This window comes from Martes martes (genome assembly GCF_963455335.1).
Source record: "Martes martes genome assembly, chromosome: 1".
Lineage (NCBI taxonomy): Eukaryota > Metazoa > Chordata > Mammalia > Carnivora > Mustelidae > Martes > Martes martes.
Genome location: NC_137888.1, coordinates 106,077,525 through 106,102,956, shown reverse-complemented (window position 1 = coordinate 106,102,956; position 25,432 = coordinate 106,077,525). Strand labels below are relative to the sequence as shown.

The window sequence follows — 25,432 nt, the reverse complement described above, 5'->3', positions numbered from 1 at the left end:
GTACAGATTTTTTACCTATTTGGTTAGGTTTACTCCTAGATATCTTAGGGGTTTTGGTATAACTGTAAATGGGATCGATTCCTTGATTTTTCCTTCTGCTGCTTCATTATTGGTATACAGATGTCAAGAGATTTCTGTTGATTTTATATCCTGCAACTTTGTTGAGTTCATATATCAGTTCTAGCGAATCTTTTGGTGGAGTCTTTCAGGCTTTCTACATAGAATATCATGTCCTCTGAGAAGAGTGAAAGTTTGATTTCTTCATTGTTCACTTGCATGCCTTTTATTTCTTTTTGTTGTCTGATTACGGAGGCTAAGACTTACAGTACTATGTTGAACAATGGTGGAAAGAGCTGACATCCCTGCCGTGTTCCTGACCATAGGGGAAAAGCTCTCCGTTTTTCACACTATTTCCTTAAAAAATATTTTCCAAAATTGAATCACTGGATCAAAGCATATGTGTAACTTGAGAGCTCTTAATAACATGTATAAATTAAATATATATATATACATAATACGTGTATTAAATTGCTCTTGAGAAAACAAAGTGGTCTAACGGAGAAACACACAGGCAAAGAGAGGAATGACGACATGTAGTGCCTCCTCTGAACAAACAGGCCAGTACTGCCGAGGAATACGGGGGCAAAGAGAAATGGGAACAAGGAAGAAAATGAAGCTGGACAGATATGCCTGAATCACATCAAAGAGGGCCATGAGGAGTCTGCATTTTGCCTCGGATAAGGGAAGGGAAAGAGCTTTGAGAAGGAGAACTTTGCCTGTTCAAAAATGGAAGGAGAATCAAGAAGGTGGTTAGGAGGCCAGGAGGAGGGATCAGGAGAGAGATACTGTGTGGCTAAACTAGGGCAGTGGGGGAGAGAACAGAGAAGCCCATACAGACAGGAGGCCCCCAAGAGGCTGACGTCATGACTGGTTCTGTGTGGTGTGGTCGAGAAGGTGGAGTGCAGTGTGTAAAGCAAAGTGAAGAATCCATCATCACTCTCAGAATTTTATTTAAAACACTTAAAGGTAATTGCCTGCTAACTTATCTATTTCCTCCATTAGAGTGTAAATTCCCTTAAGGCAGGGCCCCATCTTATTCACTATTTCATCTTCCATGCCTGTCAGAGTGCTTAGCATGCTGTAGTTACTCAGTAAATTGTTAAATGAAATAAATGGGCAGATAATGCCATTTGCTAGGAGAGATAATAAAAAAAGCAGCAGGTTTGGATTGAGAAAAAGTAAGTACAATTTTGAGCCATTTCAACTTCTAGCACAGTACTTAGCAGACAGCAATTTCATTATAAAGAAGTCTTGAATAAAGGAATAAAAAATAAACACATGTACACTATTTTCTTTCTTGCTTGCTCACTATAATCCATCCATCCACCTGCAAGGCCTGGAGATTAGGAAATGATATGATTTAAAAGACTGAACCCAAGCTGCTGGCAAAGTACTAACCAAAGACACTGAAGGGTTCAGAACAAGTCTCCTCAAAATGGGTTTCTTTGGCATATGGACTATTTTGAGCTAAAGGCAATCAAGGCCCTGTGAGCTAAAGAGAAATTCTGCCCCTCCATTAACTACCTAAAAGAGTCTAAATTGGGAGACTTTCCCAGAGTAAGAGTTATTATCAGAGATAAATTTTACCCGAGTGACCCATTTGTATGGCAGGGCAAACACCTAAATACTAAACATTTGCTCTTCTTCTTGCCCTGTGAATTGCCCTCCTCCCCTCGGAAGCCCCAGGTCCTTATATCCCATTCCTTAGCCCACGCCGGCAATAAATACTTCATTTTACCTGTCTTTGATACTCTCATGCATGTGCAGTTTTCATACATATGAAATTAAATTTTTCTCCTGTTAATCTGATTCATGTCAATTTGATTCTTAGTCCAACCAGAAGAACCTCTGAAGTGTAGAACAAAATTTGTCCTAACAGTATGATAGCTGGTGGTAAGCCTGGACAAGCTGATAGGAAGTCACTCAAGTAGAAATGAATTTTCCTATGTCAAAGTTCATGAACATAATATTCTAATTTTTTTAAAGATTTATTTATTTTAGAGACAGTGTGTGCTTGTCCGCATGCTGCGGGGGGGGGGGTGCGGGGGCTGTGGGGGGTGGGTGGGCAAGAACCTCAAGCAGACTCCCTGCTGAGCAGGGGTTTCCCCATGCAGTGGCTCGATATCATATGAGCTGAAATCAAGAGTTGGATGCTTAATCTGCTGAGCCATCCAGGTGCCCCTATAACGTTCTAATATTTTATTTTAATTTTGAAATATGTTATTTCAACAATGAATGTCAATATGTTAAAATATCCTTTCAAAATTACCCACAGAAACACAGGTTCAACTTAAATCCAATATTATAACCATTTCCATAATCTAAGTTACTCGTTTTCTTAGTAATGCTCAATTTTTACTTTATTTTGATTAAAGATTAGAAATACAATGTGACTTCTATGTGGTTTTTTTTTCTTCCCCTACAAGAAAATCATACCACGTATTTCAGAGGCCTCCAGGACATGGTTGACAAAAGCTACATTGACATTACCAAGAGAAGTGTACTGAAGAAAATATTGTGAATATAAATATACTCGCACATTCTCTTTATTCCTTATGCAGCTCATAGCCCCACAAAAACCATCAATGTCCTTTTGTATTATCCTTCAAGCATCCCCACTGCACAAAAGGCCTACATCTGGATGTAAATACATTAGGAGAACTCCCAGGAGAATGCTTGGTCTGGCAGGAGAGCACACAGGGAGTGGGGGTGGGGTGAGCTTTGTGGAGCAGCTGTCCCAAAGAAGGGAATTGGAAGAGAATGCAAATCTGTTCTCTCCCAAGCTGTTGGCCTCAATTCAGGCAAGTAATTTGCTTCTGTAGGATTAACTCCCCCGCCAAAAACTATCTAATCTTTCTATGTACAGATGCCACCAATATCTTTGTAGGTCAATTAATTCTACTGAGGACATTATATACATAGTAAAGATAACATAAAGAAATTGAATAAAGACAACAGAAAAAACGTAAGAACTCAAATAGATGATTTGTCCCTTTAAAAATGCTATAAACAAAATAAAAGGCTTTTTTATTTTTATTTTTTTATTTCTTTTTTTATTTTAAAATAAAGGGTAAAATAAAATAACTCAACGAGTATTTGTAAATGTTAAGTCGAAGACACACACACACAGGATCCTATCAACTGGGGTTTTGTGGGCAAAAGTAAAAAAAAAAAAGGCAATATTCTGACACGACATACATATACAAACAGTCTCTATCTGAAAATGATTCTTCTCTTTAATTTTCCTATCTTGCCAAAATGCTGCTAAAAGAGCTTCTTGAGTGGTGGGGGGAGAACCCAGTTATTTAAAAAAAAATATATATCTATTGCTTAAGGACAGAAATGGAAGAACCAAAGGCAAGAACAGCCTCCACTATCTGCCGACGAAATCGCCAGGCAGGCAATTTCCAGTCTATGTATTCTTCTGTTCTTTTTCCTCTTAGTATCTTTTCCATACTCTCTTGTTTCCCGGAACCTAACAAGACTCTAATGCCTTTTTCAGATTACTCAAAAAGCATATTTATTTTGAAAAGCTACAATGTGGTGGAAAATCAGTCATTCCGATTAGTAATTGTATTGATATTTACATAACCTAATATTGGTATTTTTTTATTTATAAAAAATAAGATTTGGTCAATATTACCTTCTATATTTTATTACATGTGAGAAAAGACCAAACACAAAGCTGAACTTCCTCTGTCCTTCTAGCTTGAGTCTCTCCACGTAGGACGGTTGGGGAAAAAGGACCTGATCAAATAAATGATTCTAAGGGAAGAGGTGCCAGGTCCTAGTGAGGTGGGGAACAAAGGCAAAAGGAAATGTAGAAGAAATTAAACTTCCTTATAACTGCAGCCCACTGACAGATACTTAAGGTGGGCAGAACATAACATTCTTCCAGGAACTCCCAATCTTAAGGTTAATGTCTTGCTAGAGGGAAAAACAACCTTAACTTGACAATAGCTAGGCTGCCAGTGTCCCAAGAGTCCTCTTTAGCATATGAAAATCCTTTTGGAAACTTCCCCCAACTCCATAGTGTACAATCAGCTGCTCCTCACAATCTGAGGGTAGCCCTTTCTGCTTCTGGGTCCTGTCCCATACTATAAAAACATATTTTTGCACCGAAGAAGGCCCAAGAATGAATTCTTGAGGCTCCGAACCCCAACATTTCCACATCACTAGGAGAATGGACATGGCACAAGAGAGGAACAGAAGGAACTGTGCCATGGGAAAAGGGGTGCACAGGATCTGAAGAAAGGGCTGAAGCTGGAGTTGGGTCCTTCCTCTGCCTGCCTAGAACCTCCACCCTTCCTTCACATCTCTGTCCCCAGCTCGCCCGTCTTTTCCCCACCAGCCCCCAACTGATCTAAGATGTTTCTACCCGTTCATTATAGAAGTTCATTATAGAAGTAGATGTTGGCCCAGAATGGCTCTGAGGGAGAGCCAAATGATGAACAGAAATAAAAATAAAGGTATCTAGCCTCATTTGATAGTCTGAGAACAGGGAACTAAAACACTGGTAATCTGAATGATGTGGGAAACAGAGGCAGGAGAAAATTTATTAAATTTCCTTACCCACTGACAAGCCCCTAAAACAGGCAGAGTGACATTCCTCTAGGGACTCAACTGCCTCCACCTTAACACTTTGCTAAGTAATAAGGGCAAAGGGCAATCATAGCCTGACCGACCTCCTACCCCCCAACCAGGATCCTGTAAGTCTACTTTAACAATTCCTTTGGAATCTTCCTTTATCTCTAGACCCTCCAAGATAGTGTTGACAATCATTCCTAAGCTCAGGGGCCTACTGATATACAGCTAAAGGGTCTCACACAAAGGTTTTATTACTGGTAATAAATAACCTTTTGCCCAACAATAGCTAGCCCCTCAAGGTCCTAGAAACCTTGCTTCCAAAATTCCTCAGAGACTTATGCCATCCCTAACCTCCTCCCCAAACTGCAAGCATATAATGGACCACTCCTCACAGCCCCACAGCAGCAGCTCTTTCTGCCCACGGGTCCTGTCCCCATGCTTTAATAAACCACTATTTTGTACCAAAGATGTCTCAAGAATTCTTTCTTGGTCATCGGCTCCAGACCCCACCCCACCGAAACTTATTTATATTCTAAGACTTCATCATGAACACGTCTTGAACAGGGGTGCGGGGTATGTAGTCAGACTGCTTTTCTGAACATCTGCATATGCACATGTGGATGACTGACTGCAATGCAGCACAGTCTGCTCTAGATTCAAATGATGGAGATTTCAAAAATTATTACAATCAACAAAACTACTGGCATTTTGGTATGTAAAAATAGCACCAAATACTAGAATAACCCAAACTGAGATTATCACTAAAGTAACTAAATGACTGTTTTCTTTTTTTTTTAATTAAATTTTTTATTTATTTTCAGCGTAACAGTATTCATTGTTTTTTTCACCACACCCAGTGCTCCATGCAATCTGTGCCCTCCCTAATACCTACCACCTGGTTCCCCCACCCTCCCACCCCCGCCATTTCAAAACCCTCAGGTTGTTTTTCAGAGTCCATAGTCTCTCATGGTTCACCTCCCCTTCCAATTTCCCTCAACTCCCTTCTCCTCTCCATCTACCCTTGTCCTCTATATCATTTGTTATGCTGTTTTCAATGGCTGGTGTATGTTCTAACACAACATGAAAGTTTGGATGTCTGATGCAAAAGCTCTGTCACGGCCACTGGTGCTTAACTCTGAGTGTACATCAAAAATATTCCCGCCCACAATGATTCTGTGCGTCTGGGCCCAGATGTCAGAATTTTTACAAGTTTCTAAGGTGATTCTGACACATACTTCCAGTTAAGACAGAGTGACTGTGTTAGAGGATGTTAAATATTATTCCACTCAACTCCCAAACAGTCCACTTAGTCAGAGCAAAATGTTAAGATCTCACACACAGAGCTGCTTTGCTTGTTACAAATCCATTACTAATCTCATCATCTCCCTGGGTTAGTTTTATTTGATGAGTACCACAGTAGCACTTAAAAAAAAAATTAAACTTCTCTTCTCACACCACCACAAGAAGTTATTTTAAACTAACACCTCAAACGAGGATTTAAGAGGGAATCAATTTAGGGGTGAGCTGGGAACTAGCTGTTTACTTTGAAAGTAAAGCTATCAATCCACAGCGTGGAATAAAGAACAGGAAGGAGTGAAGTTAGGATAGAAAGGGGAAGCTAGATAGTCATCAGATTCTTCCTAAAACATGTCTTCATGGCACAGATTCACTTTTGTTTTTTATAATGATAACAAGTCAACATGTATGCTCATGTTCAAATGCAAAGAAAAGCATTCCCTCACAGTATAATCTACTTTCATCATATATTTTGCTATGATCTATGAAACTATTACTCAAACTAACACTAAAAATCAAAAGTTGATTATACTATTTGGATATAGTGGGCCAGTTTCTTTTTTTCTCTTTTTGGAGGGTGGAGGGGCAGAGAGAGAATCTTAAGCAAGCTCTATGACCCTGAGATCATGACCTGAGCCAAAAATCAAGAGTTGGACACTTAACCTACTGAGCCACCCAGGCGCCCCACAATGGGCCAGTACTCCTTTTAAAAATATATATATATATATTTTAATTTGACAGAGAGAGAGCACAAGTAGGCAGAGAGGCAGGCAGAGAGAAGTGGGGGGAAGCAGGCTCCCCACTGAGCAGAGAGCCCGATGCGGGGCTTGATCCCAGGTCCCTGAGATCATGACCTGAGCCAAAGGCAGAGGCTTAACCCACTGAGCCACCCAGGAGCCCTGGGCAGGTATTCTTAGCCTCAATTTATTTCCTTTGATTTTTCATCTGTGTATAATGAGAAACTTAAATTTATTAACATACCTTGGGTCAAGAAGACTCCTCAGAAATTTGAAAAGCAAAACCTGGTTCTGAATAGAAAAACAATAAAAAATACAAATAAACATTAAAAAAAAATTCTTCAAACTATGCCAAACTAGAAAACCCCTTTATTTTTTTAAAAAGATTTATTTATTTATTTATTTATTTATTTGACAGACAGAGATCACAAGTAGGCAGAGAGGCAGGCAGAGGGAGAGGGAGAAGCAGGCTCCCTGTCGAGCAGAGAGCCCGACGCAGGACTCGACCCCAGGACCCTGGGATCATGACCTGAGCCAAAGGCAGAGGCTTTAACCCACTGAGCCACCCAGGCGCCCCTAGAAAACCCTTTTAAAGTGCACAAATTTCCATTAAGTCTTCTGTACAGATCTAAGAAATTCTGAAGAGTCATTTGGAGGTCATTTCCTCCCAGTAATTCAAATCACTGTCACACATTCTATTTTGAGTGCAGAAGAAACACAAGTGCATTGTTAACTGTCCCTCCCCCAATGGCCCTCTACTAAGATACACCCCTTAGTGGTTCTCAGCACGAGGACTCTGGGAATGGTAGGTGCTCTGAACTGCTGTGATGACAATGTGTTCTGGCTACACGGAGGGCTTTACACTGCCTCACCTGGTCCTCTTCTTTTGAGGATAGCCTATTGGGAGATCATCTAAGTAGGGGGGGAGTTTGAGGCCCAAACAGCACACAGCACCAAAAAAGTTCATTAACTCCCCAATGTAATCAACTACAGGAGACAACACACTGCAACATGTTAGCAGGTAATATGCCATAAAATCTGGGTTCTGTTTCTTCCACTTATTTGCTATGTGACTTGGTATAAACCACTGCCTCTCTTAGCGATTCAGTTACTTATGTGAAAAAGAGAACAGCAATATCTTCTCTGCCTTCTGCACAGGGTAGAGGTGAGATTTAAATGAGATACACCTTAAAATACTCTATCAATATAAATAATGTTTTTAAGTTCTTAAGAAAACTAAGCAAAAATTATAGCTTAGTTTTTTTCTTTATTTTTGGATACATTCAAACTTTACCTGTACAAAGCATGGAACTCAAAACTGGAAAGGATTAATGTAATTTAGAAGGTGACATTTAGAATATATTTATCAGTCTTTGATTTTCTATCTTTTCCCTGGTCTATCATTTTGTTTTATTTAATATGACCTTCCTTCTGGTTATAACTTAATATTCTGGCTTTTGTTTTCATTTTAAGAATTCTCAGAATGATTGGTCAGAAGCATATTTCTTGCCACCAAGAAAGGTAGGTTAAAAAATTTGTGTGGGATTCTCTCATATTCAGTAAATCTCTGCAATAAATAAACACTTCATTTCCTTAAAAGAAATGTGTATGACTCTACAACCACTCCACAAAAAGCTGGTTTAAAAAAAAAAAATCCATGACACTTCAGCTTTTTTATATTTGTCTGATGAGTGACATTATATTCATTTACTTGTCTTCTCTGTCTCTAAGGATCTTGAGAGACTAAGGAAAATAGAAAATGCTGCACTGGGTAGGCTTACATTTTAAATGACAGTAACAGCACTAAAGATGAGGAGATTCATCAGAAACTGCTGACTTTTAAAGAGGGGAGAGGCTCTGTGGACTGAGAGTAGTTTTAGCAGAAATGTCCTCCTGCCCTCATCACTAGAATGGACTGGCTGACTCTCCACGTACTTCCTCAGTATCCTGAGCAATGCTCTATCTTCATTCAAGTCCAATTATTCTGCAACTGTCTTTTGGCTTATCCGTCTTCTTCCTCCAGCACAGGGATACATGTATATATTTTTTGTATCCTTGGCACGTAACAGTGTTTCTGGTTCACAGCAGGGACGTAATATTTGAATCCACAGATGTGTCTTTATATTGAGTTAAAGGACCTCATCATGCTGGACAGCCAAGCCTGATGTCTGGGAGTAACTTTTATTTATTTATTTTTTTTAAGATTTTATTTATTTATTTGACAGACAGAGATCACAAGTAGGCAGAGAAGCAGGCAGAGAGAGAGAGAGGAGGAAGCAGGCTCCCTGCTGAGCAGAGAGCCCGATGCGGGGCTCGATCCCAGGACCCTGGGATCATGACCTGAGCCAAAGGCAGAGGCTTTAACCCACTGAGCCACCCAGGCGCCCCTGGGAGTAACTTTTAACATCTCCCATCACCTCCAACTTCATTCGAAGCCCTACATGTTTTACTTCACAAACACATCCTGAACCTGTCCATATCACTGCCACTTAGTCCCCATCCTCACCATCTTCTGCCAAGACCCTTCATCTTCTAACTGGCCTACGTGGTCTCTGTTCTCCATATGCTTTCTTTGCAGGTCCACTCCCTACATGATAAAACTAATTTTCTATAAAATGAATCTGATAATGTTCTTTTGCTGAAAAACTTTAGTAATTCTCTAGGTTATCTAGAAGATACGGTATAATTTCTTAGCACTACACATAAGATAGTTCAGTATCAGAGTGCAAACTCCAGTTTCTAGCCCCTATACCTTTAACTCCTCCCTCATTCAGACCTTCTCTGGCTCACCTGAATGCTCCTCCCACCAATGCCCCCAGCATGTCAGGCTTCACAGACCTGGCCATTCTCTGGATATGCATGTTGTCTCATGCCTTCAAGTCTTTACATACCCAGAATCTTCTATTTAGAAAGCTATTCTCAATTCTCTGACTGGAAAACTGATGCCTATCACTCAGGACCCAGCCCAGGCATGTCTGGGAGCTGTCGCCAGCCTCAAACAGTCTCTCTCTCTCTCTCTCTCCTCTTGCTTCTACAACACTTTCTCCACGTGTCTGGTGTGGCACTTATAACCTTGCATGTTATGTAAGTGCTTCTTTCTTCCACAGGGAAAATGAAAGAAAAAGCTGCATTCTTATTTGCAAATCACATCCTACCATCCTGTCATACATGGTGAGGCCACTGTAAGCGTTTAAATTAATAGATTCCATATCTTTGTCTCTCATACCAGGTGCCCTCCACTCACTACTTTGGCCTTCCTCTTGCATAGTTATCCCCTCCTACAATTATGGGCACTTGAGGACTCTAGGTCATGCTTTATGTTGTTGTCATTGTCCTGTTCCCTACCCCTACAACTTGTGGCCCCAACAACAGTGAGCAAAACACACTACCAGCACCACAATGATAGTGACAAGTGGAATACTCTGTTCACTAAATCACACTTCAAATTGAGCATCTCAATATTCAACATTAATATAACTGTATTCTAGTTAAGATTTTCCAAGAAAAATTCTAAATAGTCAGCATTAACCCAATTTGAGGATGACAAAAGTCTGAATAAATAATAAATAACATCAACCTCAAAGAGAATAGAGCTGTAGTTCCTATAGCCGAAAACAAAAAAACAAAGGCAGGGGGATCTTCTATGGATTACTAATTCTAGATTAAGTACAGGGCATAGTTCTAAAAATGTTTTGGTGATGTTACTATTTATTATTATGCATAAAGATGAACTCCTTCCAGATGCAGAGATCATCATACAACTGTTCCCAAATATATACACACACATACCATGTGTAGAAAATGCTTAAACAGCAACTATCTGTTGAGGAAATTACTATAAAGTTCTTAAGTGAATATGCAATAATTGTCTCTCCACTAGATGCTTCTTCCCAATGTATTTTTGCAATATTTACCTGAAGTTTTTTAATGACTGTTTCAATCTGTTCAGAAAAGTGAATAGCAACCAGCTCTGCAGCTTTACAAGGCCTCAGGGATACAAGTTCCTAAAGTGAAAGGAAAAGATAAAATGATCTTTTATGTTAAGTTTAAATAGAATTTCCATAGATGTGAAGCATAATTACCTACTTTAGTATTTTCATGAGCTTCTACACTACACTTCAGAAGACCTCAATATAAGGTCCCAATTTAAAGGCACATTGCAAGTGAACAAAATTAGAAATATGCCAGGTAAAACATTAGATTTTGATATAAAAGGTAATTCATGCTTAGAAAATGAAAGCACTAAAACTCTGGATTTAAGCCTTGATATCTACAGGACAAACAGAAGGAACAAGAGCTTTCCCAAATTTCCTGTCAGTGAATTTCACCCTTGAGCTTAAAGTAATAACTGAAGCAAAGAAAAAAAAAGGGGGGGATAGTTGCAATTTTTCCAGGTAAGAATTCGAAAACTTTACTCCTGATACCTGGTAGATTTTGAAACAAGGAGTGTCTTAAAACATTTTAAGGTTATAAGTCTTAAATGAGACAAAGACATTGACAATTGTTTATTAACCACTGTTAATAAGATCTATTTCTATTAAATTTAAGACTTCCAACCTGCCCTCTCCTTGAACTTTCCTAGACATTACTGGATACTTATCTTCTTGAAACTCTCTTCTAACTTGGTTTCTGTGACCTACTCTTCTACCCTTCCAACTGCATGTTTACATTGCTAAAACGCAAAGACCAACAACACATCAATGCGGCATATTCTCAATTAAAAATGAGACAAGTTATTGTGACTGCAACATTCATAATATATCTAATATTTCTGTGTAGTAACTTTAATAAGAACTCTGTGTAGTTCTTTAATAATAGTGAGCAGACACAAGTAATTATAGTTTATACTACTTTTATATAATACATATCAAAATAGAGAAAGCACAACTAATGAACAACACAAATGAAAAGGGGATATTATTACTGATCTGAAGGTATTAAAAAGAAATTATTATGAATTTATATAAAGAACTTGAAAATTCAGACAAAATGGATAAAAGTTCCTAGAAAAAATTGTTTAATAAACTGACTTAACAATTAGAGAAACCTGCATTGATTTTTAATCACTAAGGAAATGAATGAATACTCAAAAATCATTCTATATGGAAAACTCCAGGCCCAAATAGCTTCACTTTTAAGTTTTAGCAACCATTTAAAGAAGAAATAATGCCAACATTAATTAACCTCTTACAGAGAATAGGAAACAAAACAAAACCAAACCAAAACTTCAACTCATTTTATGAGACTAGCACAATTTTTGACACCTAAATTCAAGAGGACAAAAAAGGAGAACTATAGACAAGTCTTAATCATAAACATTGATACAAACATCCTAAATAAAAACAAAGTCCAACAATATTTATAAAGGATACTATCAGGATCAAGTTACATTTATCCACAGAATTCAAGGCTGGTTTCATACCAATAAGATTCACCATAACTATATACTAAGAAAGAAAAGGTGAAAAACTCATTTATGAAAAAACTGTTAATATACCAGAAACAGAAGCCTTCCATAAAAAATCCTTATAGTAAATGTACTTACATTGGAAATAAAAATTTAAAAAAACCCATTAACAATAGCACTGTTACGATAAAAATATAAAATTGTAACAGTTAATCTAATGAAGAATAGAGACCTATTTTCTCTATAGAGAAAGTTGTAAACCTTTACAGAAGCTCTTGAATAAAGGCTTATAACTACAAGGTCATAGAATGGAAGACTCAATATTGTAAAGATGTCAATTAAATTTAAAATAACAGAGATTTAGTGCAATCCGTGTCACTATCATAAGGATAAAATATTTTTTTTTTGTAGAACCTGACCAGCTAATAATAAAATATATTTAAAAGTACAGAAGGTTGACAGGCAGGGAGGATGGCAGAGTAAGAGGACGCTAAGCTTACCATTTCCCACCAATACAACTAGATAACACCTACACACCTACGTTAGTGTAAATTACCCAGAAAATGACCTAAAGACTGGCAGAACAAACTCTCCACAGCTAAATATAGAGAAGAGACCCCAGTGAAGCTGGTAGGAAAGGTAGAGACACACTAGGGAGCTAAATGGACTAACGGGACTGTCCACAGGAGGGATGGACACCTCAGGCACGGAGAGGGAAAACAGACTCTTGCATCAGGGAGCCTGCATGGGAAGATGAATCCCCATAACATGGCTTTGAAAACCAGAGAGGCTAGATTTGTGAATTCTTATAATCAGTGGGATTTTAAACTTGGAACTTTGAAAATCAGCATTTTTTAGTGAGAGAGCGTGGAGGATGAGAGGAGACTAAGTCTCCACCCTTAAAGAGACAGCACAATAAACAGTCCTGAGAAGATAGACAAAACAGCAGCACTAGTCTGAAAAATGCATCGGACATAGGGGAGGGAGATTTGTTTGCTAATCTCAGAGCATGTGCTGGAGGGGCAGGGATCGTTGGGAGACCTCTCTAGGAACAAAGGAGCTGGTAGGCACCATTTCCTTCCCCTGCACCACTCCCCCCCACCTAAGCACAAACACACAGCCACCTGCAGGAACCAGCACAGCACCCATATTCTCTAACTTACATATACCACCACTGCACCCTAGCTCTTCTGTGGACATGCCTCCTCCAGCCAGGTCTCCATTCCAGGTCCCCTCCCACAGCAGATCCACACAAACCTTGCTAACAGCATGCATCCTGCCCCACGGCACTTCAAAGAATCTGACCCCTCCAGCTGCAAGTTCCCTCTTGCCAGTGTGGACCTTGCTAGCATGGCACACCCCACTTCCATAGTCTCCTGCAGTTCAGTGCTACCACAACTCTGGCAAACATATGGTCTAACTCACCTTAAGACCAAGCCCCAGACTGACCCACTAACAATACCGGGACAAACTCTGGCCACAAAGGGCAAAGAGCTATTGCTGATAACTGGACTGAGAGCAAAGGCAGCTCAACCACAACAGTAGGATACATGCAACAGCCACAGAAGACCCACTAAAACACCAGGTTCTGGTGAACAGGGGACATCACACTGCAGTCACTATATGACCTCTTCTTCATAAGGCCACGACTTTTAACAGCAGAAGACACAGCTGACTCTCCTAACACACAGAAGCAGACACAGAGAGTCCAACAAAAAGAAGAGACAAAGGAATATGTCCCAAGTGAAAACAGGACAAAATCATGGCAAGAGAGCTAAATGAAAGAGATATTACGCCTAATAGAGAATTTAGGTTAGTGGCCATAAAGATACTCAGACTTGAGAAGAGAGTGGAGGATCTCAGTAAGACTCTTAACAAAGAGACAGAAAATATAAAAAGAACCAAACGGAGATGAAGAACTCAGTTACTGAAATTAAAAATATATTACATGAAATAAATAGCAGACTAGAAGAAGCAGAAGAATGGACAAATGCCCAGGAGGACAGAGTAATGGAAAGCAACCAAGCTGAACAGCAGAGGGAGGGGAAAAAAAAAAAAAAAAAAGGAAATAGACTTAAGGAATTCTGAGACACCATCAAGTAGAACATTCACATTATGGGGATTCCCAGAGGAGAAGAGAGAGAAAAGGGTACAGATAATTTATTTGAAGAAATAATAGCCAAAAACTTCCTGATTCTGAGTGCTGTGAAGTGTAAACCTGGCGATTCACAGACCTGTACCCTGGGGCTAATAATACATTATATGTCAATAAAAAAAAATTAAAACAAAAACAAACAAAAAAACCCTTCCTGATTCTGGGAAAGGAAACAGAAATCCAGATCCAGGAGGCACAGAGAACCCCCAACATAATCAACTTAACTAGGTCCTCACCAAGACACACAGTATTTAAAATGGCAAAAAATACTGATAAAGAGAGAATTTTAAAAGCAGCAAGAGAAGACAGTTATGTATGAGGGAAACCACATAATGGTATCACTGATTTTTCAGCAGAAACACTGAAGGTCAAAAGACCGTGGCAAAATATATTCAAAGACTAAAAGAAAAAAAAATCTTCAGTCAAGAAGCCTCTATCTATCAAGGCTACCCATTCAGAATAGGAAGACAGATAAAGAGTTTCCCAGACAAACAAAAGTTTACGCAATTCATCACCACTAAAACGGTCCCACAAGAAATGTTCTCTGAATGGAAAGAAAGACAATAAGTAAAAGTAAGAAAGCAGGAAACACAAAAGCATTAAAAATAAGTATATCTATGAAAATCAGTCAAAGCACTCACAAAATAAATGGATATAAAGTATGCCACCATATACCTAAAAACTAGAAGGGAAAGGAGTAAAAAATGGGTTCAAACTTAAGTGACCATCAACTTCATATATGCACAAGGTGTTATATATAAACCTAAGGTAACCACAAATCAAATCAGGAAAAGATATGCAAAAAATAAAGAACAAAGAATCTAATTATACCACTAAACAAAGCCAACAACAAACGATGAAAGAAGACAGCATGAGAGAAAGGAACAGAGGAAAATTACAAAAGCAACCAAAAGATTAGTAACAAAATGGCAGTTAAGTACAGACCTATCAATAATTACTTTGAATGCAAAGGGACTAAATGATCCAATCAAAAGATACAGGGTGACAGAATGGATAAAAAAACAAGACCCATCTATATGAGACTCATCTATAAGAGACTCATTTCAGACCTAAAGACACATGCAGATCAAAAGTGAAGGGATGAAAAAGCATTTACCATTCAAATGGACGTGAAAAGAAAGCCAGGGTAACAATACTTATATTGGACAACTAGAGTTTAAAACAAAGAGTGTAAAGACAGAGAAATAAAAGACACTATATAATTATAAAGGGAACAATCCAACAAGAAGATGTAACAACTGTAAATATTTATAAACCCAACATGGAAGCACCCAAATACATAAAGCAGTTAATAACAAACAAAAAGGAAGTCATTGATAATAATACAGTAATTGGGTACTTTAATACCTCCCTTACATGGAATGTACAGGATCATCCAAACAGAAAGTCAACAAGGAAATAGTGGCTTTGAATGAAACACTGTACCAGATGGAAATCCACAGATCCATCCAGATATATTCAAAACATTCTATCCTAGGACAGCAGAAAACACACTTTTTTTTTTCAAGTGCACATGGAACATTTTTCAAAACAGATCACAAGTTAGGCCACAAGTCCAAACAAAATGAGAAAGACTGAATTTATACCATGCACCTTTTCTAACCACAATGATATAAAACTAGAAGTCAACCAAAAGAAAGAGTCTGGAATGACCACAAATACATGGAGGTTAAGTAACATGCTACTAAACAATGAATGGGTCAACCAAGAAATCAAAGAAAAAATCAAAAAATAAATGCTAACGGGGTGCCTGGGTGGCTCAGTCAGTTACGCGTCTGCTTTTGGCTGGGGTCATGGTCCCGGAGTCCTGGGATTGAGCCCCATGTCAGGCTCCCACTTAGTGGGGAGTCTACTTCTCTCTCTCTCTCTGCCCTACACTTGGCACATGTTCTCTCCCTCGCACTCTCTCAAATAAGTAAAATCTTTAAAAAATAAAAAAAAAAATAAATGGAAACAAATGAAAATGAAAATACAATGGTCCAAAATCTTCAGGATACAGCAAAAGTGCTCTAAAAGGGAAGTTTATAGCACTACAGGACTACCTCAAGAAGAAAGAAAAATCTCAAATAAACAACCTAACCTTAAACCTAAACGAGTAAGGGGAAAAAAAAAACAAAACCCCAAAACAGTAGAAGGAAGGACATCAAGATCAGAGCAGAAATAAATTATACAGAAACTAAAAAAACAGAACAGAGCAATGAAACCATGAGCTGGTTCTTTGAAACAAATCAACAAAATTGATAAACCTAAATCTAAACTCATCAAAAAAATACAGCAGGCTCAAATAAACAAAATAAAAAATGAAAGAGGAGAAATAACAATGGACACCACAGAAATACAATTATAAGAGAATATTATGAAAAATTATATGACAACAAACTGGACAACCTAGACAAAATGGATAAATTCCTAGAAACATATAACCTCCCCAAAATGAATCTGGAATAAATAGAGAATTTGAACAGACTGATAACCAGCAAAGAACTGAATCAGGAATCAAAAAACTCCCAGCAAACAAAAGTCCAGGACCAAATGGCCTCACAGGTGATTTCTACCAAACCTTTTTTAAAATTATTATTTTTTCAATTAACATATAATGTATTATTTGCCCCGGGGGTACAGGTCTGTGAATCATCAGGCTATCAAACATCTAAAGAAGAGTTAATACCTATTTTTCTCAAACAACTCCAAAAAATAGAAGAGGATATTCTACGAGGGTATGCCAGCATTCCCTAATACCAAGACCAGATACAGACCCTATGAAAAAGAGAACTACAGGCAGATTTCTCTGATAAACACAGATACAGAAGTTCTCAACAAAATATTAGCAAACTGAATGCACCAATACATTAAAAAAATCACTTATTATGATCAAATGGGATTTGTTTCTGGGATGCAAGGGTGGTTCACTATTTGCAAATCAATCAACGTGATTTATTACAACAAGAGAAAGTATAAAACCATATGACCATTTTGATAGATGCAGAAAAAGCATTTGGTAAAGTACAACATCTGTTCATGATAAAAACCCTCAACAAAATAGGTGGAGAGGTAACATATCGCAACATAATAAAGGCCACATACGAAAGACCTGCAGATAACATCATACTAAATGGTGAAAAACTGAGAGGTTTTCCCCTAAAGTCAAGATGATGACAAGAATGTCCGCTCTCACCAGTTTTATTCAACACAGTACTACAAGTTCTAGCCATAGCAATTAGACAAGAAAAAGAAATAAAAGGGATCCAAAATGGTAACGAAAAAGTGGAACTTTCAGTATTTGCAGATGACGTGATACCATACACAGAAAACCCTAAAAACTACTAGAATTGATAAATGAATTCAGTAAGGTCACAGGTTACAAAATCAATACAGAGAAATCCACTGCATTTCTTTACATTAATAATAAAGTGGCAGAACGAGAAATTAACAAAACAAGCTCATTTACAGCTGCACTCAAAATAATAAAATAGCTAGGAATAAATTTAACCAAGGAGGTAAAAGACCTGTACTCTGAAAACTTTAATACACGATAAACTGAAGATGATAGAAACAAATGGAAAGATATTCCACATTGACAGACTGGAAGAACCAATACTGTTAAAATGTCCATACTACCCAAAGCAATCCATAGATTTCATGCAATCCCTACCAAAGTACCAACAGCATTTTTCACAGAACTATAATAAATACTCCTAAAAGTTGTATGAAAGCACAAAAGACATGAAGAAGAACAAAACTGGAGGTAACACATATCCCAGATTTCAAGACCTATTACAAAGCTGTGATCATCAAAACAGTATGGTACTGGCATACAAACAAACACAGAATAGAGAGCCTAGAAATAAGCCCATGATTACATGGTCAGTTAATCTTAGACCAAGGAGGCAAGAATATACCATGGCAAAAAGATAGCCTCTTCAACAAATGGTGCTGGGAAAACTGGACAGCAACATGCAAAAGAATAAAACTGGGCCACTTTCTTATACCATACACAAAAATAAACTCAAAATGGATTAAGGATCTAAATATGAGACCTGAAACCATAGAAATCCTAAAGAAGAGCCCAGGCAGTAATTTCTCTGACATCGGCTATAATAATATTTTCCTAGATATGTCTCCTGAGGCAAGGGAAATAAAAGCAAAAACAAGCTACTGGGAGTACATCAAAATAAAAAGTTTCTGTACAGAAAGGGAAACAATCAAAACTAAAAGACACCCTATAGAATGGGAGAAGATATTTGCAAATGACCTATCCAATAAAGGTTAGTATCAAAACTACATAAAGAATAAAATAACTCAACACTAAAAAACCCCAAACAGTCCAATTAAAAATGGGCAGAAGACAGGAACAGACATTTCTACAAAGATGACACACAGATGGCAAAGAGACACATGAAAAGATGCTCAATATCACTTATCATCAGGAAAAGCAAATCTAAACTACAATGAGGTATCACCCCACACTTGTCAGAACGGCTAAAAACAAAAACAAAAACTAAACAACAACAAAACCCCCACAAGAAACAAGTATGGGTGAGGATGTGAAGAAAAAGGAACCCTCGTGCACTATGGTTGGGAATGCAAACTAATGTGGAAAACAGTGTGTAAGTTCCTCAAAAAATAAAAAATAGAGGTGCCTGGGTGGCTCAGGTCATGATCTCCAGGTCCGGGGATTGAGCCCTACACCAGGCTCTCCACTCACTGGTGAGTCTCCTTCTCCCTCACCCTCTTCCTCTGTGATTCCTCTTACTCTCGTTCTCTCTCTCAAATAAATAAAATCTTTAAAAAATACATTAAATTAAAAAAAAACAGAGCTACCATATGATCCAGTATTCCATTACTGGGTATTTACCCAAAGAATATGAAAATACTAATTTGAAAAGGTATATGCATCCCTATGCTTATGGCTGCATTATTTACAAAGCCAAGTTACGGAAGCACTGAACAAGTGTTCACTGACAGATGAATGGTGGTATATCTACTGACAGAAGATGTGGTATATATACACAATGGAATATTATTCAATCACTTAAAAGAATGAAATCTTGCCATTTGCAACAACATGGATGGAGCTACAGAGTATAAAGGTGAAATCAGTCAGTCAGAGAAGGACAAATACCATATGATTTCACTCATATGTGGAATTTAAGAAACAAAATAAACAAAGGAGAACCAAAACCAAACCAAACCAAACCAAAACACAGTCTTAACTATAGAGAACGGATGGTTACCCGAGGGGGTGGGGGTGGGAGGATGGGTGGAACAGGTGAAGAGGATGACGTGTACACTTAGCACAACAAGCCCTGAGCAATGTACAGAATTGCTGAATCACTATACTGTACATGTGAAAGTAGCACTGTATGTTAACTATATGAGAATTAAAATTTTAAAAATAAATAAAGTATAAAAGGTCAAGAATAGCCAATACTCTCTTAAAGATGTCAAGAGTTATTATAAAACAACAGTACTTAGTAGCATGGCACTGATGCAGAGAGAGAGCAGTGAAGCAGAACAGAGCGCTGAAAGACAGATCAAACACATAGAACCCTGATATGCTTATGCCAAAGTTAGCACTGTTGAGCAATGGGGAAAGGCAACTTTTTAAAATAACTGTTTCTGAGAAAACTGGACATCCATACTTTAAAAATTAATTGGACACCACCATTCCACCAAGTGCAAAAACTGCTTTCAAGAGGACCTAAGATTCAAAAACAAAATAAACAAGCAAGCTGTTAGGCAACAATACAGGAGAATTTCTCCTTTAGAACAGAAGGAAAACATTAATGATCTGACTACCTTAAAAAAAGAACTTTCCTCAAAAGAACCACAGGAAAAAGCCACAGAGTGGAAGACATCGACAACATGTATCACTGAAAAAGGACTAAGATTCAGGATACATGATGAAGTACAAATCAGTTAAGTACAAGAGGTATTCTAATAGAAAAATGGGCAAAAGACTTCAACAAGCACATCACAGAAAGGGAATTTAAAGGGCCAATAAACAAGAAAAGACTATCAATCTCATTAGTAATTAAGCATACGTAAATTTCAAACATAATAAAATATCATTATACATGCACTAGATTGGCAAAATTTTGAAGTCTAGCAAGGATACAGAGCTAATGGAAAATCTCATACAATGCAGGCATATGGTGAAGTTTAATGTATTTATCCCAATTAACTGGCAATTATATAGACCTTAGAGCAGAGATCATCAAATGTTAGCATGCATCAAAATCACCCAGAGGGGCTATTGAACCATACCGCTAGGCCTGCCTCCAGAGTTTCAGATTCACTAGGTCTGAGGCAAAGACTGAAACTGCCATTCTATCAAGTTCTCAGCTGATGCTGTAATGCTAGACTGCCCTCAGGAAATGCTGTGCTTAAGATGCATGAATAAGAATGATCACGGATGGGAAAGCCTGGGTGGCTCAGCTGGTTAAGCGCCTGCCTTTGGCTTAGGTCATGATCTCAGGGCCCTGTGATCAAGTTCCGCCTCGGGCTCCCTGCTCAGCGGGGAGCCTGCCTGCCATTCCCCCTTCTTGCTTAGTCGAACAAATAAATAAAATCTTAAAAAAAAAAAAAAAGAGAGATCATGGATGCACTTCTTTTAATAGTCAAAAACTAGAAATAGAAATGTTCACTAACAGTAGAAATGAATAGATTTTAATATAATTGGAAAGTGGAATACTACACAAGAATTAAAATGAACCATAACTACTACAACAAAATGTACAAACTTCAAAGAGTAGAACTTCACTTATGTAAAGTTCAGAAAAAGGCAAAACAAACATGTCTTTTTAGAGATGTAGGCATGTGCAACAGCAGCAGTATATAGAAAAGCAGGAAATTATTAGAATAACCAGGATCCTGGGCACACTAGGGAAGGCAAGAGAATGTGATCAGGAAAGGATACACAAAAGGAGTCTGGGGTATTAGAAATAAGTCAATTTCTTGATCTGGGTCTGGGATGTTTGCTTTTTTAAATGTGTTATTAAACTGCACACTTGTTTTATGCACTTTGAGGGATGTTTTCTATATTTCAAAATGAAAAATATTTTAAAGATTTATTTATTTATTAGAGAGAGTGAGTGTGCACATGTATATGAGCGGGGTCGGGGGAGGAGGGAGGGAGAGAATCTCAAGCAGATTCCACGTTAAGCGCAGAGCCCAACACAGGGGTCGATTTCCGAACCTGAGACCATGGTCTGAGCCAAAATCAAGAGTCAAATGCTCAACTGACTGAACCACCCAAGTGCCTCAAAATGAAAAACATTTTTAAAAATCTAAAGAAACATGTTTTCTCTATATTGGAAAAAACACTGAAACTAGAGATTCTTTACCCGGAATCCACAGACCCAATCTAAGAATAGCTTTTAGGAGGTCTATGGATCCCTGAGATTGTAAACAAAACTATGTAGTTTGTGTACATGCACAGTATATGCACAATATATGGGTCCAAATCTTTCATTAGAGTCTCACAGGAGGTCTATAACCCCTCAAGTGTTAAGAACCACTAATCTATACACTGTGTCTACTGTCAGAAAATTCTGAGGACCTTTCCCCCTATACAATGAAGGCTGATTTTATTCACATTACTGCAGCCATGGAAGTTCTTCAACAAAAAGCCTACATATTTGCAATTGTGGCCTTAAGAAATACTAAAAAGTTCAAGGTGAAAATATGTGCGGATGTGGGGAAAACAACCCGCAGAAGTAACTGTTGCGCAGTAAAAATACTTCTTGTTTCTCCAGTATGAGTTTTCTGCTGCATAATTTGTTTACTCATTGATTAATTCATCACAAGGCACAGCTTCATTTTCGGGTATCTGGAGCCCATGTGCTCAAACCACTGCGTAATGCAGATGAAGAGAAATGAAGAAGAAGCCATAAGGCAACTATGAAGACAAAGGAAATGATGAAAGGAAAAAGAATACAAAATGATTAAAGAAAAAAAGATATAACGTATACAGAGAAAGGTTTTCTTGGGTTCTTTCCACCAAGATGTATTCAATTTTTTGTTAGCAGGAATAGGGTAACATTAAGTAACATGTATGTTCTCAATCCTACAGATGAAAAAGCATAGCAATTACTTCAGACCACATACCTGGTGACTGACTGCCCCACCGTTCACACCACATGTTTCACGTAAGATGCTGTGCACATTTCCCATCTCTCTAAACTTTACAACTGTCAGGAACCCGAACGAAGAATTCATATCACAAGCAATGTTTCCTCAAAGTTTCTGAGCTCATCCTTTCTTATCATTTTCCATATGCATAACAGTTTTTTTTAAAGATTTTATTTATTTATTTGACAGAGATCACGAGTAGGCAGAGAGAGAGAGAGAGAGGAAGGGAAGCAGGCTCCCCACTGAGCAGAGAGCCCGATGCGGGGCTCGATCCCAGGACCCTGGGATCATGACCTGAGCCGAAGGCAGAGGCTTTAACCCACTGAGCCACCCAGGCGCCCCTGCATAACAATTTTTTAAAGATACTCAATAACCACGTATCTTTCACTACAGCACTAAACCCATCACCAGAAGTTCCTCCAACAGCGGATCCTCACTACAAGGAGAAAAACTAGATTTGTTATCTCCAAAGCAGGATTACCTCAGCATCTTTCATTATACTTTTGTTTTTTTCAATCATCAGTGATCCATTAAACAGAATAGATTTTAAAAAACCGGCTAACTCTGTTGGTTTTTGAGATGCAGTGTACATGATGAATCTAAGGAAACTAATCGGAGGACTGATTCTGGGGCCCCTCCTAAGAATGCACTGTGATCACATGTTCATCACACATGCATTAGTCTCTCCATTTAGGTATCTATAAGCTCGTTTTCTAAAAAGTTCTTGCTCCAAAGTCAATTCCTGTATTCTTGTAACACAGCATGCATAAACAAAATGAGAATCGCCGCTCTGTTACATATGAGAGAAAAATCCATCGGAGAGAACAATGCATTAGAGGACTGTTTGTAAAATTCCACTGGGTGACTGGGGGGAATGGCTCCCTATCCCATTTTAGGGAGGAAGACCAATACTACTCTCAGAGTCATTCTAAGGTTCTAAAAACCCACAATATTCCAGCTTGCCATTCGGCTGATTGAACTTGGGTTATTTTCAGAAGTCATGACAGAATACATTGTATTATGACATGGACTTTATGAATATAAATATGAGGTGAATAAATAATCTGAAAAAGATGTTAATCCTCATGTCGATCAACTTAATATGACACTGGGCGTTACTTAGTTAGCGTATATGTGATTTGGGACATATCCATACAAATGGAGAAGTTTCAAAAGTTTTATTGAATCAGTACCTCTATATGATCCATTGCTTTCTGCCATACAGACTGCTTCTCCTCTGCACTGTGTCCAGGAATGGATAAGATATTGTGAATGTAGTTAAAGACTTCTTCCTGAAGAACACAAGACAATGCAACTTATTCATTCATTCACTCAAGCAATAGTCAATCACTATCCACTATCTGTAACAGTCTTGGTAAGTATCTACTATTTGGAGATGGTAAGCCTCTTGTAGATAGTTAAATTGCTGGAAAACTGACACTAAAGAGAATGAACTTAATGTTTAGGGCAGACTCTTGGAAGTTGCAAATCCACTCAATTAATTTTGGTCTCAATTCATCAACCAAATGAGGGAATATCATATACTTTTATCTTTGGTGGACCCTATCTACATTCGTAATTTCATCTCGCATCATGCCCTTCTCTATTATCCTTGTCCCTATCCTGCAATACTTTGCTGCTGGCTGTTTACTTGACTGGCTTCACCTCAAATTCCAAAACCCAGTCTCTATGTCACCTCCTCCGAGATTCTTTCCCTGGCTTCTCTGTAGAAGTCGGTTTCCCCAACATCTTCCCAAGTTGCACCCACTTTCTCCTCTCAAGCACTCATCACATCTGTAATTAAGTATCTGGTTTCCTTACTGTCAGTCTCCATCACTAGACTGTAAGTTCTAAAGTTGCAGCAACTGTATCTATTTTAATGATCAGTGTATAGTGGGCTAATAGTAAGCACTTGACAAAAACCTGGTGAATAAATGAAAAAAAAAATTGAATCAGCAAACAGATGTCCCAGCATTTCTCCTGAACAGTTATACCTGCTTAATAGTTATGTCTACCTAATAAGGGGAGGAGACGACTGAGTAAGAAAAAAAAGGGTAAACCAGTCTCATAACTCACCTCCCTTAGCGGGTCACGTAAGTAGCAATCAATTATTTTGTCATATTGGTGTTCTCGTTCATACATAAACTCGCAAATTTGATAGCTAGAACACAAAAGGGAAAACTTCAGAGTACCAAACAGACCGGTGGTTATTAGCTTATTGTTTCAAGAACTTTGCTCACAGAGGTTAGTGTCAAGAAAAATGAATATAGTAGATGTTATTTCTACTGTGAAATGAAGTTACAGTATTTAAGGGACAGGAGTGGTTGCCATTCCCCTAAATACACGTTTAAAATGCTGCTGAATATGATACTATATGTTAGAAGAAATTTCAAAGCTGGGTACAAAATAAATGTTAAAGCAACAATGTGTCACATAAAACCTGTTAATATATTAGTCATCAATTAAGCTATATGACGTTTCTCTGTTGAATTAAATATGGCAAATGAAATAGTCAACAAATGAGATAAATGTTAACATACTGTATCTTATTTGTTATCTCAAATTCTGCACTGTTTAGAATATGTTTGAATAAGGTAACACAAAAATCTATAAAACAATAGAAATTTTAAGTAAAGAAAAACTAAACTAATAAATCATAAGACCTACTTCATTTTCATACGAAAACAAATGCACAAGCACTTCAAATTTACTCAGTGTTAATTTCTGCAAATGTAACTTAATTTCTAGACTTGAAAGACCAGAACTTTTGCATTGAGGTTTTCTGCTGTTACTTATATAGCTTTCTTAATTAAAAATTGGCAATGCATCAACTGGGCCTCCAGGTAGAGAAGTGTAACTTAGGATATGGGAACTAACGTATACGTTAAAAACAACTTACAATTCTGCTTTCTCTGCCATCCGGATGAGCCGACTCTCTTCAAACTGAACTATGCCTCCAGCCTGCAGCAATTCTAAAAGGACCTGAACATTTAAAATAAACACTTTGGAATCTACTTTTATTTACTAGCTCCGTAA

The 25,432-nt window shown here is 38.0% G+C and overlaps 1 protein-coding gene across 2 annotated transcripts in view; it reads right to left on the bottom strand.

Annotated features, from left to right (window-relative positions):
* Window positions 1-25,432, bottom strand: part of VPS8 (VPS8 subunit of CORVET complex) — a 251,261-nt gene that overhangs the window by 90,564 nt on the left and 135,265 nt on the right. For both annotated transcript variants that reach the window (XM_080796297.1, XM_080796298.1), the window contains exons 31-35: window positions 25,296-25,378; window positions 24,473-24,557; window positions 23,590-23,688; window positions 10,595-10,684; window positions 6,925-6,971 (exon numbers count right to left, since the gene is read on the bottom strand). In XM_080796297.1, the coding sequence (XP_080652423.1) occupies window positions 6,925-6,971; window positions 10,595-10,684; window positions 23,590-23,688; window positions 24,473-24,557; window positions 25,296-25,378 (404 nt within the window). The remainder of the gene's footprint in view (window positions 1-6,924; window positions 6,972-10,594; window positions 10,685-23,589; window positions 23,689-24,472; window positions 24,558-25,295; window positions 25,379-25,432) is intronic.